Raw genomic sequence first — 14,371 nt, forward strand, 5'->3', positions numbered from 1 at the left:
ACGCCGGAAATCACCGCGTCAGGATCCGCCGCGGCCGCCACGCGGCTCGACCCCGACGCGATCTATCCCGACATTCACATACCGCGCGAATACATCAGTTGATGCTCGCACGACGGTGGAGTTCCTCTCTAATGGTCTTGATACAGAACCACTCGGGTCTGATCGCTCACACGGCTCGGGACTCGGGACTATCTCGGCGAAGATGACGCATAGTTTCCCCTCATTTTTCTACCTCTGTCGTAATCGCCTGATCGCCATGCGTCGTCGTTCCCTCGATTGTCTCGCTGCGCGCGAATATCGTCGTTAGTCGGACAGGCAAGACATTCGTCCGTCTTCGCTGGCCACTGAGAGAACGTGTCGCTTCAAGCTTTTATGTGTTGAAGAAATGCCCAGAGTATTCGACTTGTGAGAAATCCAAACAGTATTCAAGCCCGGGTTTTTGATGCGCGAGAAACGGAAAAAGCGAGAGAAGGATCGCTAGAATTTAATTACTAAACGTTTGAAAGGGGATTAGTTTTTTCATAATTGCCGCGTTCCTTCCCAAAGATTCATTTCCATAAATTCTGGATTTTAAACGACTCAATCTCAATTTTATATTTTTAAATACATTTCTCTCCTTTTATTTTAATGTTAAAGGGTCACATCCCTGGGTTGTTCTAATCCCAATCTAGATTGCCGCTTGCACAAATAGAAAGTCACGTTCATCGGCAATATATGAGAGCGTCGTGATTACCGGAGAGAGACGTAAAAACCATAAAAACACAGGCAAAGAAAAACTTGATGAAAAAATTTCAAGCGAAATTTCGCGCTGTGGTCGAGCGCGGAAAATGGAATTAACATATGCAAAGTCCCGCGCTGCGCAATTCACGATGACCGCGGTACCGCGCGGTGTACACGGTATTCGCGCTACCGTTTACATATATATCCAAAGGGGTAAACAAACAGGCAACTATTTGAAGAGGGCTCGCCCAGGGATACGAATATGCTTTGCGCGGATCATTCCCCGCGTACACGCAAAAGCAAACAGCTCCTATATGAGCTGACGGACGTCGGTGGTATTACTGTACCGCCTCCTTTCAAACCGCATTGCACTCCTGCAGAGAAGCACCGTGGGCGAGGCTCTCTCCAAAAATTCAAATCAGCTTAAATCGATCGTGGGACGAGATTCACGTCCTACACGATGAATAGTATACGGGCTTTCGAACGAATCGGATGGCGAATACTTGAACTTTTATGATATGTAAAGCTTGGTCGAGTCGCATTCCTCGTTATCGTTATGACTGCCACGATATTGAATACGATGGACACAATATATCGCATCAATAATAAAAGAAAACATTATAAATAAAGAATTAAAATAAATATACTAATTATATTTTTGGATTATGTAGATACGAGATTAGATCTTATTTTTCGTCGTAGAATAATGATTAATCGCGATGCTTCGGGTAAAAAATTACGACAACTGTGATAATAGATATTTCCTAATATGTTTACATTATCAAAGAAGCAATGAGAAAGCATGATAGAGCTGCAAGTTATTTTTGTTTGCTTTTTTATATAAGCATATCGATAATTAGCGCACCTCTTTTCCCGCTTTTGATTACTGCAACAGTTTACAGTGACTATTATAACGAATCTGACTCGGGCATTTTGGTGTTCTGTTCTAGAAGCAGAAATCCTCGGGGAAACCGATCTGCGAAGGTTTTACTGATCTGCACTAGCGACGGTACGCGCTGCGCTGCGAATAAACAGATTCTTAAACTCAAGCCGTACCTCAAAAGCGTATCCGATCCGAGTTCAGTGGACCTAAGGAAGAACTCCATCACACGGGAGATCGGAAAAAACTGTATAAAGATCGTAAAATTATAGGGACAAACGAAAATAATCGGACAAGAAAAAAGCAACGAGCCTTGACCTTTCCAATTTTCCTTCCAAAATTCTATCAAGTATATCATTCAATTTAACGAAACAATTTGGGAAATACAGAAATATTTCTCCTCAAGTTACGGTGCTCACAAAAGTATAACTTATTCAATATTTTGAATAAATTTCTATTCATGCGAACAAACTATTAAAATTCGATTAATAACAGTACCAATTTTTCAATAGAAAAATTAGAGAAACGTATACGATTATCGCAACATATGTAATAAATAACCAAAGTGAAAAGAATACGTAAAAGAAAGATTGGAAAAGTCAACGTGTGTTTGCCATTTGCTCATATCAAAACTTAGATTAATGAACGAAGACTTTAAACCTCGCAATAGGAAAGGCCAAGTCCTTCCTCGCGAAGTCGCAAACGTTTCGATCGACATCAAAATACTTAAAAAAAAAAAAAAGAACCTAGAACCGCGGTGTTCACAACTTATAGTGCTGCGGATGAACTTTTAAGAACAATCACGATTTTATACCGGCTAGATAGTGAATGTATAGTATACCAGATTAACAAAACATTTTACTGTACATAATATGTAACTGTCGAGCTAACCAATATGCGATCGTAAGTGTGCGCGGAAGTCCGTTCGCTTCTTGAATTGATAATGTTGTCATAAGTGATAATCCGAAAGAGCAAGTGGATATAAAGGAAAAACCGCGTTCTCGCTAAAATTGGAGTACTCAGCAATTTGTAACTTTCAATAGTACAATGATACTTAAAAACATATGGATAAATATGTTGTCTCGATTAATTTCATATTTTTCTTTTTATATTGGTACTATTCTATATGTATGTATAAAGTTTCATTCTTCGCTTAATTAGAAGGGATTTCTTTATATACATGTATATATTATAAATTCCTTCAAATTAAGTGAAGGATAAGATTTTCTCCAAGTTCAAGAAAGTCATTCTTGAAACTCGATCTGCTGAGACTCTTTCGTAAATAACAATTTAATTTCAATTCTCGTTAAGAACAAGAATTTCGCATTAAAGGGTGCATAATAATTATTAATTTCCTTCTTTTTACTTTATATATTGCAAAATCTAAACCATAATATATAGATTTCAATAAGAAATTAACCAACGCACAGAACAAGTACAACATTACGATGTGTTAGAAAATAATCACCTTTATCCACGTGCAGCTTTTGACGCAATGTAAAGTATTTCCGATCCATGTGAAGGAGCACGCGGACTTCCGAAATTTCGTTATTGAATAGACAAATCTCTGTGTCGTGGCGAAGTAACTTGTACGGAAATTGCGATTTCGAAAAATGTTGCATTATTTATAACTGTAAATGAAATTGAAAGGACACGCGTTGTGTGACAGTTTAGTATGACATTGTTAGTCGTGTCGCAATGTTTCTTGCTGCTCTCCCCCGTCACGGATTCACAGGAGGTGAGCTTATTTATCTTTTCCATTTTTCACTGTCAGTAGCATTACATAGATGCCTTCCTTGAAGCTATAACGATTATATTAAATTTAACGTAAAAAATTTTGAGCTTTCTAAACAAGCTTGTATAATTATATCCAATAGTAATTTAATTATTGTTTGCACAGATTTGAACTTTCCTAAAACGCTAATTCAAAATTATTTTACTTCAAAATTTGAATCTTTCATTTTTAATTATTTTCTTCTGTCATATATTTAGTTATATTATTTATTACAGATTCTTAAGTAATATTAGTTTTTCCGCTCAAACCTTTTGGACTAAAATAACTTTTCGTCAACAAAACTTTCAATTTACATCTTTGTAAACAAAGCGGAAAGTGATAAAATTTCACGTTGCAGTGTTTTGAGTTTGAGCTGAATAACTCGTTTCACGGTTCAATATGTGAGAGTTTTCGCAATCGTCTTTTCGTGGAACTTTCAGAAGTCCGTGTGCTCGGAAATGGCGAGCGAATTGCGATACGCTTTGGACTGCGGCAACGGAAATAAAAAGCCGCCGGGGAAGGCGCTTTGTCGACGTCAGGGGCAACATTCAAGTCTGTCGATCGTTTCGGAGGAGGGCAAGTACGCGGCATGCAACAAGTACAGGCACTTCGTTGGAAAAGCACCTCTGACGTGAACAAAGGAACGCCTGGCCGAGCGGAAAAGCCGAGTGATGAATTTCTTTGCGAAATTAATTGCTTCCTCGCTCATATGTAAATTAAAATATACATGATCGATCAATTTGAAATACGGGCGCGACAATCCAGAAAACGAAATTGTCACAAAAATGACAAAAATTATTTCTAATTGCAAAAACACTTTTAACAAATACAACGAAAAAGCGAAATGTCGTCAGACAATTGTAGCGAGATTGAATTTTGTCAAGTTTCAAGTCGAACACGATACTACATCTCCAGATAGGAAAGAAAAGAAGAAAACGCCATTGAAACCACCCTAGCACCAGGAGGGTCCTGTAAATTCGTTGCGATGGGAATTCGCGATACGATTTAGAGACAATGTGTAAAAACAAACAGGGACTTAATTCTAATCGTGTATCACGTCTGTCCTTTTTTTACGAGCCACCGTTGAATTTAAGATAGTTCACCATCTACATAGTCCCTCGTTAAAGCGTCTGTTAAAGCGTCATGCGAGGTAGATGCGTGCGAGAAAACGAGCGAATGAACGAGAGTCGCGTGGAATGGAGTGATCTTTCATCGACCGTTAAAGATGCACCGTCGTTATAACGTAAAATATTCTATTGCAATCGATCCGAATATTGTCATCCGTGTAGGTTAATTTGTTCGGATACGGTGGAACGTAATTACACGCGCGTACTAGCGATTTCGAAGGTCTCCTCGTGATAAATATAAATAACGCAAAGGAATTTTCACGCATTCCACCTTTAATCCGCAAGATCTGACATCGCGAATGGTCATTTGCACTATTTTGTATCGCAAACCAACGTTTCGTGTGTGTGTGTGTGTGTGTGTGATTCGCGATAAGTAGTTAAAATTTTTGAACAAACTTTATCTGAATTTATTCCTACCCTTAGCTGGTCTGACGGGGTCCATAAGGTCATTAAAATATTATTTGAATAAACTAGAGTTAATTGTCTAAGCTATTCTAATTATCCAGACTATGTAGATGATGTATTTCAAGCCGCACGACGCGTTCGCGTAAGTAATACATTGTCGATATTCTATCTAATGTAAAAGACTGCTCTACTCTCCTAACAGGATTGTTTTCACGAAATATATGTCATTATTCTCGTCCGATTAACGTTTCCATTTAATCGCGTAATCATGCGGACCTTGTGAACCAAGCAGTATTCATTTGAGTCTTCCCTCTATCGTGAAAGGAGAAAAAATGTTAACGTTAAAAGTGAAAAACATAAGCACCGCGATTCGCGCAGTCTAATATTTAAACTCTCGAGAAAGAGTGCCGTATAAATCAACAAGGTGTGAATGTATGAATGTTCTACGTCGTGTTGAAGAGTGTTTGACATTCCGATAGCTTGTACGCGAATATTATTTTAAGATCGAGCGTAAAAGCGAGGAAGAGCGTAAAATGCATTTTGTTTCTTTCTCCTGTACTTGCACCTTCCACACGAATTTCGTTGTACACCAGTTTATCGAACTTTGAATGCAAACCATAGAGAAGTACGCACAGATATGCGATACACACATATACACACACGTACACGTACGCATATAACAATACTCATTGTAAATATCGTCGATACTATTACATACTTGTTACATATTTGCGTTCATATGTCGCGACATACGAGTTTGTTAAGAGCCTATCGCGATTCTACTTCTTATATAAAATGTAATACAAGCATCAACACATATTAAATGTGAATAAATTATTCGTCTGTAAATTCTCATTTAAACGCTCCTTGTTATAATTGTCCTCATCACACCCATTTCCCCGATTGACCGCGATTATTGTTGTTTGATCATGGCAATGTATCATATTGTTAGTCTACAATCAGCTAATTGTATTGTTCATCGATTCCCTGTTGTTTCTAAATTGTTCTGACAAATAATTAAATAATATAAAAGAATCTTAATCTCAAGTAAAATTATATAAAAATAAAAATCTTAATGTTACACTTAAAAAATGCCAATGTGTTTATTTCATATATTAAGGTATTCTTATACACTGTTCATCGATTGATATGTAAACGTATATTGACATTTATAAATATAAGAAATATCTTCAATCTCAATAATAAATGTATTTCGCTCTTGATAAAATATGAATCCGATTTTTTGCATGATGGTCGAGATTAATAGAATAGAAATCAGAGATTAGAATAGAGATTAGAATAGAATAACGCTACTGACTTGTATAACCATGGAGATTAAAATCAATTAAGAAAATTGGTACAAGATTAAAGTATTAATAATAATTGTTTTATCTTTTTTCTTATTTCCAGGTAGTAATAGCGATAATTATAATTTCAATTTCATATTCATTTCCCGCGAGGTTATACTCTTACCTGCGATTGCAATCTTGGTTTGCGTTACCCACGCAACTAATTTCTTTAACATTTACATTAACGCTCTCTCAACTCCACCCTTAACGTCAGAGCATCAACGTAATTAAATCTAATGTAGATAAATATATAGATGCATGTGGACGATATGCGCATTGCTATAAATATTTCTGAGCAGTTTCTTTACGGTGTGTGTGATTGCGTTGGTAACGATATACGTAGGAAACTAATAGTTTTAATATTTTCCAAATATTTCTCAATTTGGGAGACGGTGGACCGATTTTGCGACAGCATAGTCCATTTTAAGCGCATGCACAGCTGCCTTTCATAACTTTGTAAAATCCCAAGTGATATGGAAATAGAAACTTAAGAGATAGATATAGAAATCTAAAAAAATATTTATATATTTGATAAAATATTTGATTTTATATTTCATTAAAAATATTTTACGTAAATATCTTTTTACGATTTTCGATTCTTTCGCAGCAAATACTGGCTGTGTAGGAGATCAGTTTTTTATTCAGTTTACGTTTGCGATGGAGATGCGGCGTGATTTTAAAAAATATATAGTTGTATCAAAAAAGAACGCAGGAAAGTTTCTTAAAATATAAAAATTTATTTGAAATTTCTTAGGTCTCTGTGATACCGACGCTGACCAATCCTTGACACGTTTCCCTGAAAGTACCATCGCACATTATATTCCCACTCTGCCCGTCGACGACGACGACGACGACGCGGACGACAAGCGTTCCTCGTCGCCACGACGGATCGTGAAAATTTTAGGAAGGGAGTTTAGAGCATGCGCTGCCGGGTTGAGCCGCGCGCGAGAAGTGCCATGCCATGCCATGCCGTTCGGATTTAGAGTCGCGTGCCGCGCGAGTTTCGTACGGTAAAGCACACGCGTCCTCAAAAGTGCCGAGTGGAACGAATCGCAACGTCACGTCTTTAGGTAAGCCCATGCAAGCCCTCGGGAACGATCCACTCGCGAGGAATAGCCGTTTTCCCGTTTCGGCTATCAGTTGAATCCCGATACGTGCTTCATTTGGTATATAAAACTAAAACTTGTATGTAACTCACGCCGCGCTTCTATCCCCTTGAAAATCTTTTCCGCTCCCCCGTCCCCCGAGAATTTTCAGCCAGTGAGTCTTAAACGACCAAAGTAAAACGAGTTTGGAGAGAGATCTGGGAAATTGGTCTGGCCAAGTTTGTTTCTTCGAACGCGACGATACGTGCGACTACGCACTTGATAAAGTGACTATAGATTTATTCTCGGGGAGAATACCCTTCGTGTCTCCAGATATCACGATAAGTATACATCAAATGAAGTACGGGAAAGAGATAGAGCAAATACATTCTTGAGGCTGACAGAAGAATTACATGCAACGGCGATTCTCTAAAGAAAAAAAAATATCTTCGATTGTATATCGTCGAAATCTATGTCACACGGCGAAGGCGACAAGCACCGGTGGCGGCGGCGATGCTCGGCGTCTAAATATATCGACGTCGTTATGCGTTCTCTTAAGATTTTCGTTAGTTTACAGTGTCGGCGTCGTGTCGACCTCGTGTGCTGGACCGTCACAAAAATCCTTGATCGCAGCAAAATCCTCGATGTTTGTTAATTATTTGTTGCGCTTAATGCGATTAAACAACACCGGCACGTTGTAAAGTATCTAATTCGGCCGTGATAAAAGTAATGATATATAGACATGAATGCGAAAGACCCGCTTTGATTGAATGAATGAAAAAGAAAGCGCCAGACTGCGTGCACTTGGCACGATGACAGTAGACTACGTGGAACTCCGAATGCGTACGATGTCGCTAAAAATTCACACGCTCAAGGTAGACGCTGCTCGCGCCTCCGGCATATAACAAGCATTTGAGAAGAGTATTTATGTAGGTTCAAATAAACTAATCATTTCGAGAAACACATGATTATAATGAATATTTATCAGTTACGTATTTACGAATACGTACATTGTTAGATTTTAAAGGATGAAATTTAAACCAATATCTCGAGTTGAATAACATTTTGTTTATTTTTAACAATTATGTGTGTCGAAATTTATTATTTTAACACAAAACAGTATTATTTTAACTCGGTTGATTTAGTTAAATTAACATTGTTTTAGTTAAACTAACGACGTACTGAGTAGGAGCAATGGCGACTTATAGGAATAGTTAAAAATGACTCAAGTTGAGTATAAATGACACTACGAATTTAACAATATAACTTGTACTCAGAACTTTTGTGATTCCTCATCTATATTTTCTTCTCTATAAATACCAGCATTCGAATTTATTTCAACAAAAATTTAAAGGAATATCGAATTATAATCTAATGATTAAGGAATTTAAAAACTTATTTGTCAGCTTTAAGAAAAACTTTAAAGAATTAAGTTTCAAGAATGTAAAGTTGATGTAATTTTAGCTAATTTCATTATTTTTATAATTCATTTAAACAAAAATTTAATTTAATCGTCTTAAATTATGTTAGAAAAATGCCTGTCTATAATGGTCAAGTAAAAAATCTCTAATATAAAATAAAAACATTTAATGATTTTATCTCTCGAAAACTCTACCGTAAAAATTTATAAAAATACATATAAAATAAAAGAGAGAGACATGCCCCATTTCATTAAGATAATATTATGCACAGTTTATTTCAGAAACGATTTTTTGACAGCAAAGAGAAATTTAATGTAATTAACTTTTATTCGACGAGTTGAGTAGAATAAAATGCGCATGCAACATTTTATTTGTGTTCATAGACAATTTGGGGCAATGTCGTTATAAATATATGTATATTTATAAAAATATCTGTCTAATAATTTTGATCAAGAAAATTTTGTCAAGAAAAATTTAAATCTGCCCAAGAATTTTTAGACAACTGAAAAAGAATGACAATTCTTGCATGCATCGGATATTAAATTATCAAAATTAGTCTCGTGCATGGCTAACAAATTGCTTATACAAACACGTTACTATTGATTTACTTCATGGCGCACAGTCTAATAATCGCTGTAACAACATATTACAAAGAGACAGAAAAAAAGAACTTATATTTTCCCAACGGAAAAATAAACTCGAAAAAGTAACGTGGAGATCTCTCAGAGGGTGCACAGGGATTTATTAAGAGTATTAAGCATCAAGCAAATACCTAAAGCTCAATATTGAAAGATTGATTTTAGACGGGTCTAAATATTTATGCGCGCCGAGAGCGACTTTCAGGCGGCGCGGTGCCTTCTGGTTAGTTTATATAACGTCGGGCCAGTTAAGTACTCGTTCAAGACCTTTCCATTTGGCTATATACGTGGCGCTTGGCGCGTACGTGCCGTTTATATCTGACTTTGTTGGATACACATCTGCACCTGTCAAGATGCTCATCGGTAAGCTGATGCATTTTAATTCTATTCATTGTGTGTACGCAGGAATGATCATAAGATGGTGACCAAGCCTCTACTGATATTATTGCCGATATTCCTGTTCCACGCGTGTGTGTTTGGTTTCCCCAGGAAGGTACCAATAGGTAAGATAAATCAATATGATTGACGAATAAAATATATAAAAAGGCATTATATTTCCGTATCCATATTTTTTTGTGGATTTTAAAATCTATATTACACTATAATATACCTACAATATCAAAAGAAAATATATCAATATTTGCAGTAAATTATAGTTTCCAAATGCAATTTTATAATGTTTATTAAATCTATGAATATATTAAAACATTCTTATTATTCAATTTTCGCACCATGGCGAACATAATATTACACCGTTGCTAATATCTTTAAATGTTAAAAGAAATGTTGGAAGAACTGTGTTGAATCAGATTTGCGCACACACATTGATGCGCACTACTTCACGGAAAAGCTCTTTCGTGAGCTATTTCGGTCGTGTCAGTGAGACTCGATTTTAAAAAAAGCCGGCCATGTATTACAGTGGGGTTGTTCGATCAAGATGAAGAAATCCTGGATATGTTCGAAGCGTCGGTGAAAGCGGTGAATAAAGACGGGGTTGAGGACGAGGATGTGTTCTTGACACCGATAATAGAAGAGATTAAAGCGGATGCGTACGAAGCATCATTGAAAGGTAAAGCTACTAGCGATCCCTACAAAAATTTAATACTGTAAGTGATTAATTGGCTACTAATTAATTACTTATTTTACGTATTAAAAGCATTAAAAACAGTACTTTTAATGCTCGAAATAAGTAATTGATCACTAGCCAAATAATCATGCATTTACAGTATTGAATTTTTGTAAGGGAAATGTTAGAGTAACGTGTATGATACCAAATCATATCATTCAATATATCATACATTTTATACTGAACATCTGACTGTGTCTTCTTATATATAGGCTTAATATTAAACATAATCTTATTTTTAAACTAAAATATCTAATAAATAAATATTATAGATGATCACATTTCCGTCTTAATCGGGCATACAATTTTCCATAATTTACATTTTATTAATTATACATATATAAAGAAAATGTGAACACAATTTATCGTTGTAAAAAAAACTGTTCTTACATGCATAGCACAAATTTTCCCCAAAAGATATAATTACCGCATTATTTTTCCGGAAGTGTGATCGAAATGACGTAGCCTGGGATTATATTAAACGTATACTTCTAATCGTACAAAATCGATTTTTCGATTGTTTAGTATGCGAACAGCTGAAATTTGGAATAGTTGGTATTTTTGGACCTCAGGACAAAGCGATTGCTGAACACGTGCAAAGCATATGCAATACAATAGAAGTACCACATATCTCTGTGCGACAGGATCTTGACCTCTCTCAACCGCGCGGGTTAGGTCTGAATGTATATCCGCATATAAGCTCGTTGTCACGAGTAAGTAATTGAAATTTAAAAGATTAATATCGCGTTAAATACGCTGTAACTGATATAAATAATATGAATTATACAATTGTGTCTTGCTTTTCAACAGACATTAATTTTCTCGAAGAAAGTTTATCAATTATATATTTACAAAAATAAAATATAATTTTTATCTGCATTAGATAAAAAATGAAAGCTAACAAATTATTTATAATTATCGTAGAATATAGTGATATATATATACGTTGATGTATTTAGAAGCCAAAAATTAATTACAAAATTAATCAACAGGATACCAAAAACTCTGTAAGGCTGTAAAACGTGACGGCCACATTGATAAAATTTTCTTGTCAAATAATTGTTTACCATTGTTTAAATAACATGTAGCAAATTATTGATTTCTTCAATTTATTAATAATTTTATTAATAAACTCATCTCTGATCAAACTTCTTTAAGCTGGGAAATACTTTTGAGCGGTAGTATATTTGTAGTATTCTATGTCTTCAATTTTTTTTATTTAAATTTTTCTTTATCTTAATTTATGTTTTATTCAATAAAACCTGTTCCCATATTGATATAATGGTCACCGTCAAATCTTTTACAGCTTTATAATCAACTGGTCACAGAGTTCAAATGGAAATCCTTTGCAATACTGTACGAAGACACCGACAGTCTGATTCGCATACGTCCACTGCTGGAGCGATGGGACACACATGGCACCTCTGCGTTCATGTACCATTTAGGCTACGGGCCGAATTATAGGTATACAATGAGAAATATCTAATCTCGCAATATAAAGTATAAATATCTTGAAGGTTTTTCAATCCCACGATCGCGAGAAAATTGGTCTTCTTGATGCTTGAGAATATTAGTCATGAATAACTGATTTTACATATTTATATATGTAGATATATGTATAACTAATCGTATTAATAATTCTTATACACATATAAAATATGCTCATCATTCGCTTATTGTTTCAACATTAATTTTCTTAATCGTCAAATATATTATTATAAAATGTGAGCATTTTTAATGGCCATTAGGATGTAATAACACTTTTCAAATATTCAATAAGTGACTTTTAGACATTTCTTCAACAAGACAACTATAGATAGCTTTTAGTATGGAAATTATGTCAACGTCGAAAATGATTAAGTGGGACTAGAAAGATCGGCGAATTAATTCATGGAGAAAATTTTCGAAGTAGAAAGTTAGTTAATTGTACAGCTTAGCATCGAATCTTGTCTGTAGGCAAGGAATGGAAGAAATCAAAACATCGAGAATAGAGAACATTGTCATCGACTGTTCGTACGAGATTCTCGACGACGTTCTGAACCAGGCCCAACAAGTCGGCATTTTGTCCGACAAGTACAAAGTGATTGTAACTTCTCTGGTAAGATACATAAGGCCTTCCACAAGTTAAAAATAAAATTATAGAATAATATAACAGTTAAAGTTATTTCGCAACAGAATTTTACTTGAAATATAAAAATTGTACTTTTGAAAATTTTATGTTCTGCAAAAAGTACATGAATGTTGCAATAACAATATTTAACGGAAGTTAATAATAAATTTAGTGGAAGCTTAATTAACATATAAATGAAATTTTTGCATGAGAATTAAAAATTAGGTATATTATAAGAACGATCCATGCAAATAATTCTAGAAACTTTTAACAATTAATTCAATGTATTCATTGACACTACAAGTGCATTAGATATCTCATCGTCCTAAGCTTCATTAATATTATAATATGAATTTTTTATGATATGTAAACTATACGAGTATAACTTTGTGCGCATAATACCGTTTACATTCCGAAAGAACTAACGGATTAAATATAATACATGCCGATGAATGCGCATGCATGACAGGACCTGCAAACTCTGGATTTAGAGCCATATCAGTACTCTGGCGTTAATTTCACCGGCGTGCGCTTGATTGACCCTGAAGATCCGACAGTGTTAAAAATTCTGGACAGGCATAAGAAGGAATGGGACCTAGACGACCCCTCGCAACTGCGAGTTGAACCCGCGCTCATGTATGACGCGGTACAACTGTTTGCGATAGCTTTCAAACAATTGAAAGATGCTACCAAAGGCGACATCAGGGCATTGCCATGCAATGGCACTGTCAGATGGGAACACGGACTGAGTTTAAGCAATTTTCTGCGATCGGTAAGATGTGAAAAATGCTTTAATTTAAATATTTCAGATATTTCTAACATATCGAGTGTTTTTAATCCAATCGCGTTATACGTAAATTTGATTGGCATCAATTGCAATTTCAATTTCAAGAATACAAATGAATACAAAACACCGAAATCGCTGGCATACTTAATTCTTGTGATATCAATTACAACAAATTTTTCTTATCTTTGAATTAATTTATTCGTTGTGTCATTCTTTCGTTATAGAAGCAAATCTTATGATGCTGTTTCGCTTTCAGACCGAAACAAGAGGCTTAACAGGCCTTGTCAAGTTTGATAGGGATGGTTTTCGTAGTAATATAGAAGTGGATATCGTACGTTTGACTAAAAATGGTCTGATAAAAATTGGCGAATGGAATAGTACAGCAGAGAATGTCGATTGGCTGCAAGAAATCAGTACTCCAAAATTAGACGTTCGATTCATACAAAATAAAACCTTTATAGTTTTGATATCCCTTACAGAGCCTTATGGGATGGAAAAAGAGTCGATTGTCAAGTTAAGTGGCAACGAGCGTTACGAAGGTTTCGCGGTAGACATAATAGAAGAACTTAGTAAAAGACTTGAATTTAATTATACCTTGCAAGTCGAAAAGGACTACGGATCGTTAAATAACAAGACTGGAAAATGGTCCGGAATGCTTGGCAAAATTATAGCTGACGTTAGTATTGAATGTGTGTCGAGAAATATAAAATAAAATAAAAACAAAAAGATAGAGCTGCCCCAACATAATTCGGGATTCACAAATTAAAGATATAACGGTCTTCCAGGAAGCGGATCTGGCCATCACGGATCTTACAATCACATCCACCCGGCAAGACTACGTCGACTTTACGAATCCGATAATGAACCTAGGTAAATTTAGGACATTTAGGTCAATGAAATTAATGTAATAATTTAATATTACTATAAATAAGCTAAATAAATTTGATTT

At 35.4% G+C, this 14,371-nt stretch overlaps 2 protein-coding genes across 4 annotated transcripts in view; both read left to right on the forward strand.

Moving 5' to 3' along the window:
- Positions 1 to 2,094, forward strand: part of LOC112454271 (glutamate receptor ionotropic, kainate 2) — a 236,688-nt gene extending 234,594 nt beyond the window's left edge. For 2 of the 3 annotated variants that reach the window (XM_025015567.1, XM_025015566.1), the window contains exon 18: positions 1,671 to 1,759. In XM_025015567.1, the coding sequence (XP_024871335.1) occupies positions 1,671 to 1,724 (54 nt within the window). In that variant the 3' untranslated portion in view covers positions 1,725 to 1,759. Of the gene's footprint in view, positions 1 to 1,670 lie in introns of all 3 variants that reach the window. The other variant, XM_025015565.1, reaches the window with a different exon arrangement.
- A 5,068-nt stretch (positions 2,095 to 7,162) lies between these two features.
- LOC112454264 (glutamate receptor ionotropic, kainate 2-like) overlaps positions 7,163 to 14,371 on the forward strand; it is a 23,456-nt gene continuing 16,247 nt past the window's right edge. The window contains exons 1-9 of the mRNA XM_025015555.1: positions 7,163 to 7,325; positions 9,805 to 9,902; positions 10,319 to 10,468; positions 11,051 to 11,238; positions 11,832 to 11,989; positions 12,482 to 12,623; positions 13,105 to 13,407; positions 13,679 to 14,098; positions 14,208 to 14,328. Of these exons, the coding sequence (XP_024871323.1) occupies positions 9,818 to 9,902; positions 10,319 to 10,468; positions 11,051 to 11,238; positions 11,832 to 11,989; positions 12,482 to 12,623; positions 13,105 to 13,407; positions 13,679 to 14,098; positions 14,208 to 14,328 (1,567 nt within the window). The 5' untranslated portion in view covers positions 7,163 to 7,325; positions 9,805 to 9,817. The remainder of the gene's footprint in view (positions 7,326 to 9,804; positions 9,903 to 10,318; positions 10,469 to 11,050; positions 11,239 to 11,831; positions 11,990 to 12,481; positions 12,624 to 13,104; positions 13,408 to 13,678; positions 14,099 to 14,207; positions 14,329 to 14,371) is intronic.

The sequence above is a fragment of the Temnothorax curvispinosus genome, unplaced genomic scaffold (assembly GCF_003070985.1).
Source record: "Temnothorax curvispinosus isolate PA1 unplaced genomic scaffold, ASM307098v1 QBEX01004937.1, whole genome shotgun sequence".
Lineage (NCBI taxonomy): Eukaryota > Metazoa > Arthropoda > Insecta > Hymenoptera > Formicidae > Temnothorax > Temnothorax curvispinosus.